At 44.2% G+C, this 23959-nt stretch overlaps 1 protein-coding gene across 4 annotated transcripts in view; it reads left to right on the top strand.

The window, feature by feature from the left end:
• PODNL1 (podocan like 1) overlaps positions 1-23959 on the top strand; it is a 302248-nt gene that overhangs the window by 141413 nt on the left and 136876 nt on the right. For all 4 annotated transcript variants that reach the window (XM_078685604.1, XM_078685610.1, XM_078685601.1 and 1 more), the window contains 2 exons: positions 15246-15491; positions 18199-18292. In XM_078685604.1, coding sequence (XP_078541730.1) covers positions 15246-15491; positions 18199-18292 — 340 coding nt within the window. The remainder of the gene's footprint in view (positions 1-15245; positions 15492-18198; positions 18293-23959) is intronic.

The following is a 23959-nucleotide window of genomic DNA, read 5'->3' as shown; positions in this document are numbered from 1 at the left end:
ACCAACAATGTCAATCCCTACCCTCTCAAAGGGAACACCCCCCACAGGTAGTGGTATCAGGGGGGCCTTTGTGGTACCACCTGCTTTGCCACTGGCTTGACAGGTGACACAGGAGCAACAAAACTCCTATGTGTCTTCAGATATGTGGGGCCAATGAATGTGAGGGACAAGCCCGTAATAAGTCTTGTTTTGGCCCAGATGACCTGCTAGAGGAATATCATGGGCTAGTGTCAATAGGAAGCCCCTGAAATTCAAAGTTATAACCAACTTCCTGGCTGTACCAGGCTTGGGGTCTCTACTCTCTGAGTACTGGAGTCCATCATCCCAATAAATCTTATGGGTACCACTAGCATTCCCAGCAGCCTCAGCCGCAGCCTGCTGTCTGAGGGGTTCAAGAGAGGGGCAGCTCAGCTGCTCCTGACTCAGATATGCCCTGGAAGGGCCCCCTGTCCCCAATAACTCAACCTGATCAGGCTCAAGCTCATCTGGAACAGTTCCTGCTTCATGACTACAATCATCTCCCTCAAGAGACTGATCTGTATTCTGAGTCAGGGGGGATGGCACTGCCTTAACCCTACTGCTCCTTTTCTTGGAAGGCACCTGGTCCATTCTTACAGAATCCAGGGCCTGTTTAGTGTTAGACATTTTGGCCTGTGACCTAGTCACAGCAAACACATGTGCAGAGATACCTAACATTTCTGCATGGGTCCTGAGCTCCACTTCAGCCCAAGCTGAAGTCTCTAAATCATTGCCAAGCAAGCATTCTACAGGGAGGTCTGCTCTTACCACAATCTTCTTGAGGCCAGTTACCTGAGTTACCCATCCCCAGGAGAAATTAACAACTGCCAGGGCATGGTTGGTCCTGACATTGCTAGCATTGGTCACTTGGTAAGTTTCACCAAGTATGAGCTGCTCAGGAGCCACAATCTCTTGTGTTACCATTGTGACACTTGCCCCTGTGTCCCTGTAGGCCATAGCCTATTTTCCAATTATCAAAGGCTGCTGTCTGTATTTGCCCAAGTTACTGGGACTCACAAAGGAGGACATATCCATGCCTCCATCACAGATCAGTACAGCCTGAGTTGGAACTCCGACTAGGCCAGAGTCTATCTCAGAACCCATGGTTAACCCTACTACACCCTTATTCTGAGTACCACCACTTTGAGCTGAACTAGGGGGAACAGATGCCTTAGGGGCAATGGTGGCTGGAGTTGAGTCTTTCGGTCTAGTGCAATCACTAGCCCAGTGGGCGTTCTGCTTACAGATTTTACACCACGTCTTCTTTTGACCTTTCTTTTTGGATGATTGGTAATTTGTGGGGGCCTTGTGAAGACTTCTGGTCTTTACCCTTCTCCCCACCCTTATTAGGATCTTGCTTCTTCTGGTCACCACTTTGGTTCTGAACCTTCTGCTCCACCCTGGTTCTGACCCATTTGTCTGCCTTCTTTCCCAATTTTTTCCCAATTCTTGGGGAGAGGTCAGATCTACCAGGTGCTGATGCAACAGCTGATTCTGACAATTATTAAGGATCTGCTCCCTCATAATCAAGTTGCACAATCCTGTATAATCCCAAACCTTACTGCCAAGTAACCAGCCCTCCAGAGCCTTAGTAGTACAGTCAACAAAGTCAACCCTGTCCTGAGCCTGAGCCTTTTGGGTATCTCTGAACGTTATTCTATATGGCTCAGTGGTTAGGCCAAACCCTTCAATCAGAGCACTCTTCAGGACTGTACAATCATCAGCATCCTCTTCTCTAACAGTGAGGAGCTTGCCTCTACTTTTGTCTGCAAAGGAGAGCCACAAGATAGCTGCCCACTGCTCCCGGGGGACCTTCTGAACTTTGCAGGCCCTTTCCAGTGCAGTTATCCATTTGTGGATGTCATCCCCACTCTGGTAGGGAGGGACAATCTTGTTTAAATTCCTATGGTCATGAGATCTTTCTCTACCACTAGGGAAGTTGCTGCCACCATGGGACTCTAGTCCCATCTTTTTTCTAGCTTTTTCTAACTCTAGGGACTCCCTTTCTAACGCTAGCTGCTGTCTCCTTATTCTCAGCTGAGCTTCTTCAAGTCTCATCTGTCTCTCTCTCTTCTCCTGGGTAGATTCCCTCCTATGAGAAGAGACAGAAGTCCCTATGGATACAGCAGAATGGTCAGACTCCACAGAAGGAGATCTGGGCCTTCTAGATGTAACCCTAACTCTTCCTGGGGGGACACAGATAGGGCCACCATGGCCTTCTTCTTCATTTCCAGTAGCAGCTGGATTGTCCAGGTCCAGGTCATTGTCACCTGCCTGATCAGCATCAGAGTCTGAGTCCTGTTGGTTTATACCACTGGGCTCTGGCTCCTCTGCTGCCCCATCCCCACTGGCTGACCCCTCAGGCACTGAAGCCTTCCTAAGATCATCTAACAGTAGTATCTCCTTGAGGCGTTGGGTATTGGCACTTTTGCCTGTCTTCAATTTCCTCATAGTACACAGAGCCCTTCATTCTAAAAAAGGGAATGTGTCATACTTGGATGCCTGTAACATACTGACATCTGGCAGGGACCCACTGGTTCCTGGCCTTGAAAACATTACTAGTGAGGTGTGGTGTATGCACCTACCTACTCTAGTTGTTACCTACTAAACTCTCTTGAGTTGTAGAAAGGGTGTGCTAAGCCCTTAAAACACAACTCTAACAGGCACATGCATCAATATTGCTTTTTGAGATTCCTTAATTGCGAAAAATAAGGAATCGCAATTAAGGAATTGCAAAATGCAATGCATCAAGAAATCGCTAAATAAATTGCGATTTCTTAATATTCCTTAATTGCGACTCGCAAATTGCAATTAAGGAATACCTCCCCATTCATTCCTATGGGCCTAGAGGCCCATAGGAATAAATGGGAATACATTCTCAATTTGCGATTAGCAATTAGCGAATCGCAAATTGAGAATGCGATTTCAAGGGTGCAGGGGTGTCCAAAGGACACCCTGTTGCACCCCTGAAATCATTCTGTGCACATATGTTGTGTACACACATGCCCTAAGGGTATGTGTGTGCACAACATGAAACTTTGAAAAATGCACAAAAGTGCAGTTTTCAAAGTTTTCGCAAATTACCATGCGGTTCAACCTCATGGTAATTTGCTCCCCCTAATTGCGAAATCGCAATTTTTTAGAGTTTCATGCATTGCATTTAAGGAATCGCAAAATGCGATTCCTTAAATGCAATCGCAATTTGAGAATTCGCAAATATTTGCGAATTCTCAAATTGCGAGGGCCTTCACCCATCATGCATTCCAAAAGCAGATTTTGCGAACGCAAATGGCCGATTTTTGCGATTCGCACCGTTTGCGATCGCAACATCCTTTGATGCATGTGCCTGTAAGTTCAGTAGAACTTACTGTATTTAAGCTTCTATTATATGTACCTCTGGTACCTTTAGTGGTTTTCAAATAGTCAATTACTTGAGATTACCTGGTAAACCAATGGCAAGCTGGAATCCCACATGCTGCACACCAATGTGAGATGTTGGCTTGGCATATGCTGTCCACTAATCTAGTGGGCACCTTGCACCAGTCCAAACGACCTTTATTGATGGTAGGTTAAAGACAACCTTTATAGAAAGCTATCCTAGTGGTAGCTGTGGAGAGCAGCCTTCAGGCTAAGTCTTGAGGAATGTAAAGCAGCTTGTTTTACCAGTCTATAATCTCGTGAATGACCAAAAGAAAGGTGAACCACGCCAGGTATATATATAAAATATATGTATTTATTCTAAACGCATCCCACTAGTCTCTTTATGAGGCTAGAGGCAAAAGTACATTCAGTAAACTTATTAACACACAGTAAATTAGCACAATATATGATTAGCCCTAGGGGCGTACCAAACCATATACTAAGAAAGTGGTATAAGAACAACGACTTTTATAGAGACAAGGCCTAAAGTCTGTAGAACCGCTGGGGCCTCCAGGCACCACCCAAGGTAGTGACACCGGGGACCCACGGGGGACGCGTGCAGTGTCTAAAAACAGCCGCAAATCACCATTAACTTCTATGGGGAAAGTCGCGGTTGGAATTTTAAAGATAAAGGACACTTAGAAGAAGACTTGGAGCAACCCCTTTAGAACTAGAGGGTTCTAGAGTCAACCCCCACTGGAGCACCGGAGTACTCGTGTTACCTCACCCAGGGAAGCTGGGTGCATAGGTGTCTTTTGGTGTCGGGTTCGTCGTCTTTTTCAATGGCGATCTGCTGCAAAGTGCTGCAGGCGTCCAAGTGGAAAGTGATCCAAGCCTGGATCGAAGATGAGAAGAACCTGAAAGCAGCGGGGACAGAGTCTGGGTCACTTGCCAGTGACCAGGGGCATGATAGTCGAATGCCCACCGAAGACGGGTGATTTCAGGTGAAGAAGTTGAAGCTTGACACTTCAGCCATGAGGACCAGGTTCTGGATTCGAGCTGTCCCACGAAGGATGTTGAGTGCTGCGGTGTCGGTTTCCGGATTGGATGCAACAAGCCTTGGCAACAGCAACCCACGCAGAAAGCAGAAATAGGCTTCGGTGCAGACCAGCAAGGTCTGAGGGACTCACCACTTGGTAGGGAGTCAGGGCACGTCTGGAGTAACCAGTGCAGCCCAAGGAAAATTAGAGTTAACTTCGAGGGGACCCACCAGTCGATGGAGCAGGGATCGCGAAGGAGCCTTGAGCGGAAATGCAAGAAGCGGGCTCACGGAACACTTGTGGAGTGTAGGCCTACAATCTTTGGTGCAGAGGGTACTCGGGGCTTGGGCTACAAGTAGCCCAAAGCACAACTTCAGGAAAGTTTGGGAAGTCAATGCACTAGCAAAGTGCACGGTGTCCAGGGGTTCCGGTTCCATGTCACTCGTGAGGGCTAAGGGTCTCAGCTTTGCTGGGGACTTGGGTCGGCCTTCGAGAAGTCTGGAAATCCTCTTCCTGGGCTGCAAATACTTAGGAGTCCAGCGGGGGGTAGGATTCCAAAGTGTTTGACACCAAACACGACATGTTTCCATGCAGCCATTCCAAAGTTAGCATTTACCACGAGGTTATAATGCATTTAAGAGTATATGGTCTGTCTGCATCACAGAACAACAGCCTCAGAGAATAGGCTCTGAAAGCTGCAGAGGGGCCCAGCTCATGCATAGGCACCCTCTCACACAAAACAAAGCACTCTGCCTTCAGGATTGATAAGGCCTGCCATAGGAGTGACTGATAGGTTTATAGGTGTCAGTGATTAAAGGTAGATTTAGGTAACCTAATCATAGTAAGGGGTGCATGTACTACCTTACTCAGGCTGCAGTAGCAGTCCTGTGGTGCCATTTTAGAAGGCTTCCCAGGGGTGGCAAAATATATGCTTCAGCCTCTGGTAGGCCTCTGGGGTACCTATGCCCTTAGTACCTAGTGTACCATATACTAGGGACTCACAAGGGTACCTCAGTAACCAAACTAGAGTGTACCTATTGTACATGGAATCAATTTAGAGAGGAAGCAGATAGCCTGGGGCCCTGGATAGCAGGGCCCCAGCCAGACTAAAGTCGAAAAACAGTGAAACACCATCAAAAAGTGGGGGTAACCATTGTAAGCAGATCCAACTTTCCTACATTGCCAACTTGGGGCATATAGCTGGGTCTGAACTGAGGTGACAAAGTGAGCTAAAGAATGATGATGGATTCAACCCAGAACTGTGACTGGGGGTGAGTGTTTGAAACGTTTCAGCACTCAGTTCATCATCTCCTTGTGTTTGCTTTGTTTGCCCTAAGTTGGCAGGGTATGCCCAGACGTGGGTCCCTTGCTCACTTTGCCACTGGATTCAGGCTAGCCTGGCTGATGAGGGGTGTTACCCCGAAACCGGTCCCAAGATGCTTGTTTCTGGTCCAAAGAAGACATGGCTTGGCAGTTCGGGCTGGACTGTTCCCATGAGGCACAGGGTCAAGAGTGATTTGCATATAGCTGTGTCTGAACTGGGGTGGCGAATTGAGCTAAAGACTGATGATGGATTCAACCCAGATCTGTGACTGGGAGTGAGTGTTTGAAAAGGTTCAGCACACACTCCATCATCTCCTTGTGTTTGCTTTGTTCATCCAAACAACACACACTTCTTCATGAAGAAAACATAAACTAGCAAGCACAATGTTTTTGTGTCAGCAAAGTAAATACATCGGAGAGCACACTGGCTCTAAACAAATTAAATACGTTATCTATGTGCCATCCCCAAGCACAAAGGGGCAATATAACTATCTAGAGAATTCCAAGATCTTGATGTTAGCACAATGGCAAACCATGAAAAAGACATCAAAGCCAAAGGCAGATGATACAAAACAAACTCTCTTTCTCTGTCTACTTCCTATTGTTAGTGTTTGAAAGAATTGATGACATGCAGTCTTCCAACTGCCAAAGCTGTCTATAGCTAGACCTAAAAACATCAGTTTATATCCAGGGATGTGATGGTTATTTCATGTTAGCAATGTGACATTCTACATATAATTTTATTATGTATTGCAATTCAGTGCCAGTTAAGGAACCCGCATATGTCTTGCTTATCTGTGGAGCTTTTATCTCTATTAAGTTATAACTTGTCCATCCTTGTGACTTGAATGGTCCTTCTTTACATGTTTTGATTAGTTTAGTTTTAAAATATGCATACACTGACTTGTGCGTTCCAGTTAGCTGCTTCAGCGCTCTATGGGAAGTAAGCATCAAACACTTTCACATCTAAATATTTTTGGGGTTGTAAAGACTGGTCTGGAGGAAAGTCTAGAGTTTTTAGAACAATCCGGTGTCCTCTGTGGAGCAGATTTAGGGCTGGGCCAGCTCACATGACTGGCTATGGCTGATATGCCGCTATCTCAGAATCTGGCCCAGCCCTACCTGCTTACTCCACTGCCTCAGCAAGATTATAATTTTGTAAATTTTAATCTAGATGCTTTTTGGGGAAAGAGACACCATCTGGGTTTCCACCTTTCACCGTTGATACATGCATTAGTTAATTCACATCATGATAGCACACAGAATAAACGAGTTAAGATATGTTGCTAATTATATGAAGTACTGATAAACAACAAGAGAGGAAGGGCTAAAGGACACATCTCTACCCCAGTTCAATTATATCTAACAACAAAGGAGTGACTACTGTTGTGACTAATCTCGAATTATAGCCAACAAATAAGAAAAACTACAAAAGGGGGGGAAAGTGTGTGCAACATGAAAAAACCAAAGGTTTTTATATAAAACCCTCACTCACCCGTCTATTGGGTGACATGCTTCATCATCTGGTTTCACCGGGCGGGCCGAATGCCTACCCGGTGTGCTACGACACCGGCGGTTGCAGTGGAGCTAGTTTATTTCAGTGTGAGAGGTGCAATACGTGATGGTGGTGAAAGTTAAAAGAGTGCGGACTTTAACCAAAACCAGACTTTAATAAAGGTTAAAGTGAGCACACATTAACATAGTTGTGGACAGCCTTGACTATAAATTTGAGCCAAATTGTCCATTGGGTGTGTCAAAGGGTCGACATGTTTCTGCTCACTGTAGCCAAATCGGCCGAGCTTTCTTCAGGACCAAGACAAATAAGTGGTGAAAACACTGGGCGGTGGCCCAATCTGCCCTTTAGCCCAATTCTCGTGTGCCCTATATGGGCTAAATGGCGTCTCATATCATATTAAGACTGACGTCAAATTGTGATTTTCACAACAAACAAGGAAAAATGTGCAGTTATTAAAAACGGCTCATAAACAATGAGTCGTATACATTAGATTAAAAAACACCCAGTTAAGGAGATCTAGTGGTGCAACATATATAGAAGGATGAGAAGATAGAATATTTACGTGAAAGCAATTTGTGCCTCACTTCATGGGACCGGTGGCAGGGGTTACTTCACATCGGAGAGTGCTGATAAACATAAGAAAGAAAGAAAGGTCGTCACACGCAAAATGCCGTACCGCCCTGTGTGGCAAAAAGCTGGTACACTGCGTTCAATCAAACCAACTTCCACTTACTTCACTCCAGATGCCTCCCTGCGTGTGACCTAACATGGTTCACATCCACCGCCCGAATAGTAGTGGGTACGTTCTGCTCGTAGGTAAATAAAGCGTCACGTCAAATCACGTGATTACGTGGGCAGATCCCACGTACCTGCAGTGTCACATGATTTATACGTCAAATGATCGTGGAGACTATCGTTAGAGCATTTAAAGGGCCAGTGGTAATATATCGAAATATGTCAACCAACTTTATTGCGCTAGAGTGTGAAACACTCAGATGATTATACCTTACGCCAATACAATGCTATTATAATAATGTACGAAACATAAGGTATTTACAGTGCATGGCGCAATTTCTGCTGTGATTAGGATCCAAACTGCGGATTGAGTCGGCCGACTAGGATAAGCCTAGGAGTGGACATTCACATACTCAACATTCAGTTAGCGATGCTAAGCCTAGGGGTGGACATTCACATACTGGCAAGTCAGTTAGCGATGCATCACAGATCCCCAAGGGATATTGTCATTCAGTCCTCGTAGGTGGGTTGAGAGGCGATAAACCCATCGCTGTTCTTTTTTGAATAGTGATTCCTGCACTCTGGCACTATCATGTACTTGTTCGACTACTGTCCATTTAATGTCATTTGGAGTATGATTTGCTTGGATAAAATGTGCAGTGAGTTTGGTGGTGTTTTTTTTACACCTTATATTGGTGCGATGTTCACAAATCCGTAACTTTATGCGTCTTGTAGTCATTCCTATGTAACGTAGTCCACAAGGACAGGTAATTAAGTAGACTACGTTACAAGAATTGCAATTCCTATGTTGTCGTAGCTGCCAACATTTTCCAGGCTCCAAATTCAAAGTTTTTGTTGGAGACGTAAGGTGGCACACACTGCATCCACCGCAAGGGTGGTGGCCCAATACTGGGGGGAGGCCCCACGCATTTAATACAGTGTTTTCGGTCGGTCCTGATACGTTGGTTGGTCGTGTATGTACCAATGAGTCCCCCAGGCTTCTCGCTCTCCGATAAGAGAAGAGAGGTTTGTCCCACTTGTGATTGTTACTTGTTAGGATCTGCCAATGTCTGTTTATGCAGCGACTAACTGTATTGGATAAAGAGTTGTAAGTGGTGACGCATGTAAGAGGAATGCTGTCTTCAGAAGTCTTTGGGTTATCTTCTATCAGAGCCTCCCTCTGTTGGTTTCTAGCCCGTTTACAGCTTTTATTCAATATTTTACTCGGATAGCCACGTTTTCTAAGCTTCTTGGTCAGCTCAAATGACTGATTTTTAAAATCTTCTATCTCACTACAATTACGTCTAAGACGTTAATATTGCCCGAAAGGAAGGTTTTCTCTAAGCGGGCGAGGGTGGAAGCTAATGAAATGTAAAAGATTGTTTTTTGATGTTGGCTTCTGATAGCTCTAAGTTTGTAATCGGTTGCCTGCTCTTGTAATTGTGACATCTAAAAAAAAATCTCACTTTTGTCATAATTGTGAGTGAATTTCAGATGTACATTTCACGTATTGATCCAGAATAGGAACTCTTGGAGTCGCAATTCTGATCCACTCCAGATGACTTACACATCATCAATGTAACGGCGCCAAAACGCCACATTAGATGTAAAGGGGTTGGAAGTATGCAAAATGTGTTTACTTTCAAAATCAAATACATATAGCCCCGCCACACTAGGGGCAAAAGTGCTGCCCATCGATGTACCCGTGGCTTGGAGGAAAATATCATTTTGATATTGAAAGAAGTTTCTCTTCAGGGCTAATGTAGCACAATCAACCACAAATGAAGGTGGGGTCTTGTAAGTCCATTCAGAACTATTCAAAGTGTTCATAATCACCCTGATGGTATCATCCTGTGGGATGCACGTGTAAAGGCTTTCGATATGGAGTGATACCAGAAATACGGGACCATCAGGTAGAATTACTTCATTGAGCATGGCTAGTAGGCTTTTTGTGTCCTTTAGATAAGTACTGGTCTGCTGAATGAGTGGTTTTATGTGTCGTATGGCACAGTATAGGGGGGAGGAGTGAAGGTGGATTGATACAGGATTCCGATTGAAATCCACCTTCACTCCTCCCCCCATAGTGGACGGCTTTTGAGCGACAGAACCAACTACATACTTTTAGATGTAGACCCAACGGAGGCCCTTCGGGATGAGATTATCGAGCTAGTGTCTGAAGCAGAACACAGTCAATTTATCTCCAGACAAGAGGCCATTTTCCTTACTAATTCTGAAGGAAAGGTTCCGTATTTCTACATCTTACCTAAGACTCATAAGAACAAGCCACCCCCACCAGGACGACCTATCGTCTCTGGGATTAGTTCTCTATTAGAGCCACTATCTCAATACTGTGACTTCTTTTTAAAACCACTCATTCAGCAGACCAGTACTTATCTAAAGGACACAAAAAGCCTACTAGCCATGCTCAATGAAGTAATTCTACCTGATGGTCCCGTATTTCTGGTATCACTCGATATCGAAAGCCTTTACACGTGCATCCCACAGGATGATACCATCAGGGTGATTATGAACACTTTGAATAGTTCTGAATGGACTTACAAGACCCCACCTTCATTTGTGGTTGATTGTGCTACATTAGCCCTGAAGAGAAACTTCTTTCAATATCAAAATGATATTTTCCTCCAAGCCACGGGTACATCGATGGGCAGCACTTTTGCCCCTAGTGTGGCAGGACTATATGTATTTGATTTTGAAAGTAAACACATTTTGCATACTTCCAACCCCTTTACATCCAATGTGGCGTTTTGGCGCCGTTACATTGATGATGTGTTAGTCATCTGGAGTGGATCAGAATTGCGACTCCAAGAGTTCCTATTCTGGATCAATACGTGTAATGTACATCTGAAATTCACTCACAATTATGACAAAAGTGAGATGTTTTTTTTAGATGTCACAATTACAAGAACAGGCAACCGGTTACAAACTAAGAGCTATCAGAAGCCAACATCAAAAAACAATCTTTTACATTTCACTAGCTTCCACCCTCGCCCGCTTAGAGAAAACCTTCCTTTCGGGCAATATTTACGTCTTAGACGTAATTGTAGTGAGATAGAAGATTTTATAGATCAGTCATTTGAGCTGACCAAGAAGCTTAAAAAACTTGGCTATCCGAGTAAAATATTGAATAAAAGCTGTAGACGGGCGAGAAACCAACAGAGGGAGGCTCTGATAGAAGATAACCCAAAGACTTCTGAAGACAGCATTCCTCTTACATGCGTCAGCTCTTACAACTCTTTATCCAATACAGTTAGTCGCTGCATAAACAGACATTGGCAGATCCTAACAAGTAACAATCACAAGTGGGACAAACCTCTCTTCTCTTATCGGAGAGCGAGAAGCCTGAGGGACTCATTGGTACATACACGACCAACCAAGGTATCAGGACCGACCGAAAACACTGTACTGAATGCGTGGGGCCTCCCCCCAGTATTGGGCCACCACCCTTGTGGTGGATGCAGTGTGTGCCACCTTACGTCTCCAACACAAACTTTGAATTTGGAGCCTGGAAAATGTTGGCAGCTACGACAACATAGGAATTGCAATTCTTGTAACGTAGTCTACTTAATTACCTGTCCTTGTGGACTATGTTACATAGGAATGACTACAAGACGCATAAAGTTACGGATTTGTGAACATCGCAGCAATATAAGGTGTAAAAAAAAAACACCACCAAACTCAATGCACATTTTATCCAAGCAAATCATGCTCCAAATGACATTAAATGGACAGTAGTCGAACAAGTACATGATAGTGCCAGAGTGCAGGAATCACTATTCGAAAAAGAACAGCGATGGGTTTATCGCCTCTCAACCCACCTACGAGGACTGAATGACAATATCCCTTGGGGATCTGTGATACATCGCTAACTGACTTGCCAGTATGTGAATGTCCACCCCTAGGCTTAGCATCGCTAACTGAATGTCCAGTATGTGAATGTCCACTCCTAGGCTTATCCTAGTCGGCCGACTCAATCCGCAGTTTGGATCCTAATCACAGCAGAAATTGCGCCATTCACTGTAAATACCTTATGTTTCGTACATTATTATAATAGCATTGTATTGGCGTAAGGTATAATCATCTGAGTGTTTCACACTCTAGCGCAATAAAGTTGGTTGACATATTTCGATATATTACCACTGGCCCTTTAAATTCTCTAACGATAGTCTCCACTATCATTTGACGTATAAATCATGTGACACTGCAGGTACGTGGGATCCGCCCACGTAATCACGTGATTTGACGTGCCGCTTTATTTACCTACGAGCAGAACCTACCCACTACTATTCGGGCGGTGGATGTGAACCACGTTAGGTCACACGCGGGGAGCCATCTGGAGTGAAGTAAGTGGAAGTCGGTTTGATTGAACGCAGCGTACCAGCTTTTTGCCACACAGGGCGGTACGGCATTTTGCGTGTGACGACCTTTCTTTCTTTCTTATGTTTATCAGCACTCTCGGATGTGAAGTAACCCCTGCCACCGGACCCATGAAGTGAGGCACAAATTGCTTTCACGTAAATATTCTATCTTCTCATCCTTCTATATATATTGCGCCACTAGATCTCCTTAACTGGGTGTTTTTTAATCTAATGTATACGACTTATTGTTTATGAGCCGTTTTTAATAACTGCACATTTTTCCTTGTTTGTTGTGAAAATCACAATTTGACGTCAGTCTTAATTTGACACGAGACGCCATTTAGCCCATATCGGGCACATGAGAATTGGGCTAAAGGGCAGATTGGGCCATTGCCTTTATCCTCGTTTTAGTGAAATATATTTCACAATGTTTAAATATGTGGATAAAATAATCGGTGAATAAACCAAGGACATATATTTAAACACTCTAGAGGGTCACAAACGTGGTGTGCACATCAGCCTGGGTGAATATTTAAACCCAAAATAATCCCTTTATGTAAAAGGCTGCATGCATTGTTTTCTAAAATATGTTTGTTTGTATGCTTCTTTTTCCTTTTATTTCTACAGGTTCGGACACCTGGTAATACCAGGGCAGTCCGGCACAGAAACCGTGAGTTTTACATTCCTTCTTGACACTGAGGTTAGTACGCCTTAGCGTGCGTACACCGCCCAGTGTTTTCACCACTTATTTGTCTTGGTCCTGAAGAAAGCTCGGCCGATTTGGCTACAGTGAGCAGAAACATGTCGACCCTTTGACACACCCAATGGACAATTTGGCTCAAATTTATAGTCAAGCCTGTCCACAACTATTTTAATGTGTGCTCACTCTAACTTTTATTAAAGTCTGGTTTTGGTTAAAGTCCGCACTCTTTTAACTTTCACCACCATCACGTATTGCACCTCTCACACTGAAATAAACCAGATCCACTGCAACCGCAGGTGTCGTAGCACACCGGGTAGGCATTCGGCCCGCCCGGTGAAACCCGATGATGAAGCTTGTCACCCAATAGACGGGTGAGTGAGGGTTTTATATAAAAACCTTTGGTTTTTTCATGTTGCACACACTTTCCCCCCCTTTTTGTAGTTTTTCTTATTTGTTGGCTATAATTCGAGATTAGTCACAGTAGTCACTCCTTTGTTGTTAGATATAATTATATGAAGTAAACATCAGAGTAATAACTTGCATTAAATTCTTAGTCATTTGCGACGATTAAAATTCTGCCTTATAAGAAATCATTTATACCGTCCTTTGCTAGTTGTGCCGAATCGCAAGAAAATTGAATGCACAGGCTACATTGTACTAGGAGATGCTATCTATGTAGCTATTTCTAAAAAGTTGATCTCTAACCGCGAGGCACACTGCTACTTTTTTGGCAATCACGATAGCATTCCAGAGACAAAAGAGTTTGTGCCTTTTCCATTTATTCTTAAGTAGGTCAAATAAATAAAAGTGTGCATGCCAACAAGGAGCATCAGGCCGTGGCCTAAAAAGAACAAGTAGCAAAAGAGTTAGGAACACTCCGTGCCAGTCTGGAGACCTGCTGTCCTGACCAGCAGATTCTCTTCCTTTCCAGGCTGTGGATGAGCGACAGGCGCGGCTCTATTGCAGTAGGATTGGTGGGTGTGAGCGTTAGATAGCCCAACTATCACATTGGCGTATCACACTGAAATGTATTATATGAGACGCAGGGAATGAGGGGGGCTTAAGAGGCAGGGGAGAGGGGGAGGAGTGCGAACTCTTAGGGGTATTTAAAACACAATAATTTGCAAAATAGGTAATATGTTTCAGTCCTTCAAAACAGAGACGACAGAGAGAGTGAGTGCATGTGTTTTATTGTCTGTGTGTGTATGTAAAACTTCCAGGTGAAATCGACGAATATCCCACTATACCCACCTAAAACCACCTGTACCCAACTACTTACTAGATAATACATTAGGAGGTGTAATACCCCGAACACCCCCAATCCCCCCCCCCCCCCCTCGAAGCTCAGCCCCTGACCACAGGGCTGCTGAGGAACCTATCTCCAGAGCTGTCATCTCCTCTTCTTCCAGCACTGGGTCTAATGCACAGCTCGGCAGTGCTGACCCTCATCACCCCCTGATCTTACAGTAGAGAAACCCACACACCGTTGTACCAGTGCATCTCGGTGCTGCCCTGCCACGGCAGCTCTCAGTACTAGCACTACACTTTCTGGATAGTCTGAGATGTTAGCACTATATAAATGTTCACTTTATAGCTCTGTAATGCATTTTGTAATGCACATTTATGTTGCTGGTTTTTTTCATATATACCCTAACTTCCCCTCCTCACCTGCTTGTTTTCTACTTTTCCGCAACTACTGCCCTCCTGTAACCCTCGTTGCACTAATTCACTTGCTTCTTTTATTCTTTTCCTTCCCCCTTTTGCTGCCAATCACCCTACCGTTACTCTTACCCATTGCTTTTATCTTGCCTTCTCTATCACTCTCTTTCTTTCTCTCTTTTATGCTTTTCCCCCACTCTGTCCATTTCACCCCCTTTTCTCCTTGTTAATTCCCTTGTTGCATTAATTGTGTTCTCGCTTTTCTATCCTCTTCTTCTCTACACTTCACCTACTCTTCCTCTTTTCTACCCACTATTTATTTCTGCCCTTCTTGTTTTCTGCCTTTCTTTAATAACTCCTTTTTCTGTCCTTTTGTTCAATTTGATCCCTTCTCTGTCTCCCTTCCCTTCATTGATCCCCAATCTTGCACCTCACATTTTCTCTCCTTGTGCTGTCTTCCTTTCCTCCCTACTTGCTCACTGTCCTTCCTCCCACCACTGTGCTTCCTCCAGCAGATCACCTGTGCCAGCCTTCTGATCCTTCTGTTGGAGATCCCTTCGTTTTTGTTGCTTGGAAGGCAAGATGATGAAGACCTACACTGGTTTCCACACCCTGGGACAAGCATCACCCCCAGGAACCACATCACCCACTGCCCGGCCAACTGCACCTGCGCCCTAGCTGACTCTGTGGACTGCAGCGGTGTGAACCTGCTCACCTTCCCCAGGAACATATCGCAGAGTGTGCAGCACCTCTTTCTTCAGGTAGTACTACTACGGTAGTAGCCCTTCTGGGTCCATGGGAGGAAGGGAGGTAACTATCCAATTACCTTCATTCTAGATAGAATCCTCGTAACTCAAGGGTGCTTTAACAAAATCCTCATGGAATCGCAAAAAAATGAAATTTTTTGTACATTACCTTCTTACAGGTCAAATATCCCTGGGTTTGTCACCCACGACCATATCTACATACTCTATCCAGTAGACGAACTACCTTCATTGTGTCCCACATCATCTTAATCAATGCTTGAACCGTGTATCCAGCGCCCCCCAACGCAAGTCGTTGTAACGACTTGCGTTGTAAAAACTGAGTTGTAATGGCATGCGGGGTAAAAGCCCGCGTTGTAATGCCGTACAACCATCCTGGTTACAGCTACCCATGCAATGTGTCTGAACATAATAATTGTAACTGTAATTTACTGTACCCTTGTATCATGCTACTGCTGTAAAGCGCTCTGATGCCTTCGGTCCATGTCCACGCTATATAAAATTGCAACCAAAAAAAATAACAATAATCCTACCCACTGCAGAGCCTACCGTTCTGAAAAATCATCTGCATTTTCTTGTCACTCGAAGTTCCCAGAATGCAAAGTGAGCTGTGACGTAGCATGCCGAGCGCACAGTTAAATAGCCGGTGATTGGCCTGAGATCTCTCGGCAAAGGCCGTGGTTGGAATGAACGCTGGAGCTCAAAGCCTCTTTGGATTAAGAGTAGCCATTCTTCTAGAAAGGGTCTCCTATATCAAGGGTGCTGTGAACACTAACATATGCATGGAAAATGGGCCCACAAGCCTGGCTGATGAATAAAAAACAACCATATTTGTGGTGCAGTGGGCCAATGCTGTTGGACCCCAGTGCCACCACACGTGCACTAATGATAGCTGTGTCCTTGGTCTTCAGCTTCATGATGATGATGATGCTGTTTCTCTGGGTATAGCCTTAGGACAGTCTGCCCAAAGGGGTGAGTGTGGTAAAGGCAACATTCTTACCTACAAGGACAAGTCACACATGAATGAAATGTACACAATAAAAGAGTGTTATTTCTAAATCATGACTACCGTAACAAGTTGAAAGTCAAAGTAAAGGTAAGAAGCATTGTCGAAACCAATAGGTCTAACTTTTCTTACACATGCAATGGCAAAGCTAACAGGTCTGGCTTTTTGTTAAGGGGAGTGTTTGGTTACATTTGCATCACTTTGTGGTGATGCTCTCAGCTGTTCTAGAGAGAAAATACTATGCAATAAAGAAGTAATCTCCTGGGCTACCACAAAATGGAAACTTAGAGTAGGGCCCCTTTGGTGAACAGACTGCATTAGCATTCTTAAGCTGTATCCTCAAAGAAGAGTGGAATAAAGAGGATTCAGAACATGAGGTTTGTGTTGTAAGTGGTGAACTTAAAATACATGAACAGCAAAGCATTGCACAGTAATTTGACAATGGCCTTGTATTTTTGGTGCAGCTCTAAGAAGGCTTATGTGCATGCACATGTTCATTTTGTGAACTAAAAAGCTATAAATCCATCAAAACGGTATCAAGACTTCTAAACTGTGGAACTCTCTTCCCCTCGACCTCATAGGATCTGAAAATCTACTGTAATTCAGAAAGGCCTTGAAAACATGGCTTTTCAATCTCTAGCCAATCCCTGTAATTCTTGTAACGTATTTGTTCCTTTGCACAAGGCAGCGCCAAGACACCCTCGGGCAATCGAGCGCTATATAAACTTAATAACATAACAAGACAGCAACGTAGAACAAAAGAACTTGCAGGGATGATTAGTGAATAGCCTTGGCTTGCCGCATCTGAACAGACCTAATTCAGAGCCAACATTAGGCTTAATGGAACACCAGCAGTTAAACCCAATTTCCATCAATTAAACAGAGATGTTAAGAGGGCGTATGGAGAGCAGCACAAAGTGATCGCAGATAACACATAGCACATTAAGTGCAGACTGGAGCAATAATACCAAAACTCATAACCTGAACTCTGACTATAAACTTGAGTATTGTGCAATAGATGTATAATGCTTCTTAAGGATGCAAAACGTCCTTCACCAGCAGAACAGCGCAGTCTGTGTAACTGACCAGATAACCACAAACCATAAAGCACACTTGCTTCCCTTCCACCCCATTTGAGGAGCTGGAGCATTCGACTGCATGCACAAATGTATGTATACACCGCATGTAGACCGCAGAGATTTACAGTCCAAAACAAAACAGACATGATGCTAGATGACTGACCAAAGCGCACTGGTATGAAACAGCATGGCCGTATCAAGTGTACAGCAACCATCATACAAGAGGCCCAAACGAAACGCCTGGTAGCCTTGATACAATACAGCTGAAAGAATTGCATGGCAGTCATGACACAAGATGGCCGAACAAAATGCATGACCGCTATAGAAAGGAAAGATCAACTTCCAGTACTAGTATTGTGTCAAATAAATCGAGACAAGGAATGTTCTACAAAAGGAAAAATGCCGACTGAGGTGCTAAACCTAGAAAAATACTGCCTGAATGCACAGTACAAGTGCAAAAGATAGTCCCACGAATACCCAAAGGTGGCCCATCCATCATTCCTTCACAGTAGAAGTGAAATGGCATGAGTTTTGGGGGGAAGTGAGCTATTGTTTACATGGAGATTTGAGTGCCTGTCAGCAGGATCTCACCATATATGTTTCCTCTCTTGTGTCATAGAATAACCAGCTGGAGGAGATCCCCTACGATGAGCTGTCCAGACTGAGCAGCCTGAAGACTCTGAACTTGCACAACAACCACCTCTCATCTGATGGTATGTCCAATTTACCCCCCACAGCCTCCCAAACTCTGATCAAAGTACATAGTCAGTGCCTCACATACTCGGACAAATATTCTTTTCACTTCCAACTAACTCAAGCACCAAGTGTGCAGAGTTAGCCCTTTCTCCAAACTCACTGACTAGAATACCAAATTGTCTTCCCAAGTGGACTCTTCTTGTAACTTGTGATGGTGGTGAAATTGTGGATAGGTACCACTACTGTACACCCATTTCACCCAATACAGTATAGTCTGCTAGTAAGTTATTCAAGACGCTCTGGTTATTTACAATGCATACAATTTGACCAAATCACTAGATTGCAGGAGGTGCACATGTGATTGTTTAGTTTCATGCCATAGAAGCACATTAATGACGATGAGGGGACTCTGTACTCCTTGGGACTTGGGCGCATCTAGTAAGAGGCATTTTCAAAGCTAGTACGCCCTTCCTTTAATATGCAGGCACACACCTTTTGGATTTACCAGTACATGTTTGGTTTGCATTACCATGCATTTGCAGCTGGCTTGGAATGATATTTGTTATATTTTGACAAAAAACTTTCTAAGATAGCTGCCTATGCGTCCACACACATGCACTCACTCTGCAGCCATCATAGAATGATTTTGTTATAGTTTGAGAAAAAACATTCCAAGATGGCTACCTGTGCATCTTCACTTGTACACTCAAAGTGCATTAATCAGTGACCATCTTGGAATGATTTTAGTTATACCATGAGAAAAAACATTCCATGCTGGCTGCACGTATGTACACAAGCATGCATTCACACACACCAATTGCCATCTTGGAACCCTTTGGTCAAATTATTACAAAAAGTGTTCTAGGATGGCTGTCAGTACATGCATGCGGACTGAGGGTAGCCACCTGGCAGTGATTTCTGGTGAGCTTAATTATTATTTGTTTGCCATTCCAAAACGGCTGACTGTCATTGGGGAATGGTGTAATAAAAAATTTGTATGTGGAGGATGCCACACTCATCAGTGGAAGCAAGCAGTCTGGATCTTTTTTAGACTTGGCTTTTTTTAATGTGTTTACCCTCAGACTTTTTGCTTTTTGGCCTCCTGTTTTTACTGGTTTAGTCTCTCTGTGCACTTTCTCACTGCTGTTCAGTGTTAAAGTGCAAGTGCTTCTACTATAAAGTGTGTTACGATTGGTTTTCGATGATTCGCTTATTTGATGCACTTCTAAGTCCCTAGTACAGTGCACTGTGTGTGCCCAGGGTCTGTAAATCAAATGCTGCTAGTCTGCCTGCAGCACTGATTGTGCAACCCACACAAGCAGCCTTTCAAATGGTTCTCAGACCTGCCACTTCAGTGTCTGCACACAGTTTCTACTGCCATGTCGACCTGGCAAGTGCACTCACTTGCCAGGCCCTAACTGTCCCATTTCTTACATGTAAAACACCCTCAGGTGGCAAAAGGTACCCCTGTGGGCAGGGTGTAGTTTATGTGAAAGGTGGGGCATGTACTGGTGTGTTGTACATGCCCTGATAGTGAAATACTGTGCATTTCGTTTTCACTGTTGAAAGGCTAGCTCTCCCATAAGTTAACATGGGGCTGCTTTGTAACACTTTTACAAATGTAGCTGGCAAAGGGGAGCTGCTAGAAAAGTGGAGTTTAGTATGCCTGAACTCAGGATTTAAAAATACATCTTTTAGTAAAGATGATTTTTATATTGTGGGTTTGGAAATACCCCTTTAAGAAAGTGGGTATTTCCTTGTCTAACCACCCATGTGCCTCTGCCTGTTTTGTGTATTAGCTGTCTAGGCTTTAGACTGACAGGGCTGGGGATGTGCATTCACACTAGACAGACACAAGGGAGGGTTGAGGTGTGTCCTGTCTTTCCTGAGTGACTCAAAGCCAGGCTGTGGTACAAATATTGGGGGCCTGACCTCAGAACTTTAGAACTCTTTTGGATCAAAAAACCTGCCAAGAAGAAGAGCTGAAGAAACTGTGAAGAGAGACTACAACTTTGCTGTGTGCTTTGCTGTGTTGGCCTGCAGTGGCTGCTTCTGTCTTGGGCAGTGAAAGGAATGGACTGGACTTTCTGCATCTGTTTTCGCAGTTTCTCCAAGGGCTTGAGGTAGAGCTTGCTCCCTGTTCAAGAAGTCTCAGGAACAACAGACTTCAAGTTCCTCTTCTACCAGCGATGGGAACTGTGCATTTTGTGCTGCAACAGAAGAAAAAGCAACCCAACGCCATCAATGACGCCGCTTCTGGCTCCGGGACCCGAGGTACCACTGCACTTCGCACAACAACCCTAGTCTCACCGACCCCGCCGTTCGATGCTGCCACCGAGCTGCCCCTTGCACCGTGACCTGTGGGCACTGCAATCCGCACCGCCTTGCTTCACTCCCCAACCCTGGTATTCATAACTACGCCGTCACTAATGCAGCTGCCTGCACTGTGACCGTTGGACACTGAAGAACACGGAGCACCGTCCTACCGCCACCACCACTCCAAGCTGACATGGACGCTGCTGCCTGCACCGTGGTTTGGGGGCACTGCTCGTAAGTTACATGCTGCACTGCCCCGTCTCACACTGCAGCCTTGGCCCACCAACATCGGTGCCATCAACTCCTTGTTCATTAGCCGATGACAGCACTTCAGCAACGCCGCTGCCTGCACCATCACCTGCTAGAATTGCAACTAGCACCACCCCCCTTTGCACCACAGCCAATGTCTCCTCGATGCCGCTAGATGCCGTCACCGAGCCACTGCCGGCACTGCGACCTGAGGGACCGCACGGCACACCGCTGCACTTCGCACCGCAGCCTGCCAGTGCTCCAAACTTCAACCGCATGGAGTTCGACCTGCAACACATGTGACTTCAAGGGCCCAATGACTCCTGCACCGACCTCCGGAACCGGCCTCTGCCGGCACCGGCTCTTTGGAGCTTATCGCGGGTCACCGACTCGCTGCATCTCTAAAGGTACTGTTTGTGGTTCTTCCTGACACTGTAGCTGACTCCCGACAGCGCGGTCAGCCAGAACTGTTGGATTTGTTTGTTCACGATGCCATGATAGCCCCGAACAGAGCTAACGACTTCAAGGAACTGTTTTAAACTCTAATTTTGCTTACTGAGTATTTTACATAACTGTATGTTGAATTTTTATCGTTTTGGTGTTCTTTTACACAGATAAATATTGGCTATTTTTCTAAAACTGGCGTGGTGTCCTTTCGTAGTGTTATTCCTGAATTACTGTTGGTTATGTGCAAATGCTTAGATGAGCCTGACTGCTCGTGCCAAGCTACCAAGGGGGTGAGCAGGGGTTATTTTAGAAGTGTAACTCCCTCATCCTGACTAGGAATAAAATAAATATATAAAATGAAAAAATAGAGTACAACAAAGGTGGGAAGAGGAGGAATATGGCAGCACTGAAAGGGGGCGAGAGGAAGCAGACAAGAGCGAGCGTTAGAGGATCAGACATGCGGACAGGAGAGTGTCATTATTAGCTGAGCTGTGCTTTAGCATGTCTGCTCAATTCACCCAAAAACAAAACAAATGAGCACAGTAAAATGAGGACAAAAAAGTCCATGAAGTTATACTTTGAACAACATACATTTGCTCCAAAGAAATTTGTTAGATAGCATTACTCTTCTGGGTGGGCCACAGACAAAATAACAGCAAAATCACTGAATGAATAAGAGGGCTAAACCTAGTAAGTCAATAGCAGTAAGGGGCTGACATAAAGCCATGTCTATTTACGCATTACCCCGACTGCTAGAGCTGTCTATAGGTAAGACCTACAAAGAACATGGGTCCTAAGGATTTATTTGATAGAAAATTGTGTTAATTAGAGGACAGCAAGTCATTGTCTAACCACAAAGCAGCATGTGGAAACCTTTCAGTTCAGTTGTCGATAATGTATTGTATAAATTATATGATTTGTTACTCACTTTTCACTTTCGTGTAACGCCCTTTTGTGCTTGAAAACATTCTCCACGTGTCATTTGTCTAATACATTAGTTAACCACCATTTGAACTGCACAGTTCTGTGGTCATTGTTACTTTTATGTTATACACTTATCACAGCCAGATACGAATACATTACCTACCTGCTCCTTAATGGGTAGTCAGTAACCTTCCAACTTGTTATTGACTAAAAACCCTTCAAATAAATACTTAGGAACATTTTCCCTTTTTAATAGCAAAAGCACATACTGCACACAAAAGACGTTTGCACAGGGCTACAGGAGGTCCAATGATTCATGTCCCCAGGCCAGAATCATTGATCCACCTGCCCTCTTAGCTGCCTTCCAGATTCTTGGAGAGTACACGTTTCTGCTCTCCAGCCAGCCCTTCAGCTGGTCCTCTTTGGTTGGGCCATGCGTGGTGTACACGCGTGGTGTACAGGGGTAGCCAGTTCTAGTGTTTTGCAGAATATGAGCTAGAGAATTCTTGATGCAAGGCACAAAATAGGAATCTAACACATTGACTGGGACTGGAGCAGTGTGAAAAGAAGCAGAGCTGAGAAACATAGCCAAAATATCAAGGAAAATATAGATTTGGCTATCAATATTAATGTACAAAAAAATATAGATTTGGCTATCAATATTAATGACAACAACAAAAAAACTTGAAGGTCTGTCAAAGTGGAGAAAAGAAATAACCACAAGAGAAAGACACACACCACTATCACGACTAACGGTGAAAGACCATCAGCTATGAAGAAGTCCTATCAGCCCACCCATATGGCGGAACATCGTCATCTAGGACCTTATCAGCAGGTTCTCATGTGGCCAAGCTCACAAGTAATAGCTTGGTACCAGTTGATCCTGTACTGAAGGAAGATGTGTCCTCACTGAGAGTGGTACTGATAGGGTGCAGTGCTCAAGAAAGAAAGAAAGTGAGTGGTTAAAATGGCGGTCAGGGTAGAAAATATGTTTATTGGTATCTCCCTGAACGTCAGGTTAAAAGAAGTGTGATGACAGTGTAACAATATCACTGTACAGTAAGCATATACGATCTAGGCCAACATGTTTCTGCCATTATGGTAATATTTTACAGGCATTCTTCAGGGCCAGGCTGGAATAACAGCTACTGCAACATCTACTATTATCAATGTGAAAACAAAATCAGAAGAAACTGTGTGACATGGTTAAAGTAAGTAGAATCATGTGGCTGGATCAACCACCCTACCGTATCCTTGTAATTAACCATGTACAGAGCAATCCTTTTCCTGTGAACATCAAGAGGAAAAGTACAATTTTTTAACAATCAAAAAAAGGCTCTTTATCAACAGGTATGTGAAACAAATTCTTGTGGTATTCAATTAATCCATAGGACAGGTAAATGTATACCCGCCACGTAGAAACTTGTGCAAAGTATAAAGTCACAATCAGATAATCTGTGTACAAAGAAATAATAAAACTATTATACACTTACCCAGCTTTGTGTGGGAAGTAGGCCTCACCTCACCCGGCAACGGCTCGGATAAAGAGGCCCCGCTCTATTGGACATATGGAGAAGGACAAGTTCAGGACATGATAGCTGTCAGACTCTCCATATGTATTTTTATTTTAACAAAAAAAACTTGGTTGTTCAATTATGGCTCATAGGACCCCACGAGGCGAATTCCTACATTCAGAGGGCTGCATTCGACTGGGACTTATATGCTGATAATACTTCATAAGTAAATCC

The sequence above is a fragment of the Lissotriton helveticus genome, chromosome 1_1 (genome assembly GCF_964261635.1).
Source record: "Lissotriton helveticus chromosome 1_1, aLisHel1.1, whole genome shotgun sequence".
Taxonomy (NCBI): Eukaryota; Metazoa; Chordata; class Amphibia; order Caudata; family Salamandridae; genus Lissotriton; species Lissotriton helveticus.
The sequence above is the reverse complement of the archived record's forward strand: the minus strand, read 5'-3'. Positions and strand labels throughout refer to the sequence as shown.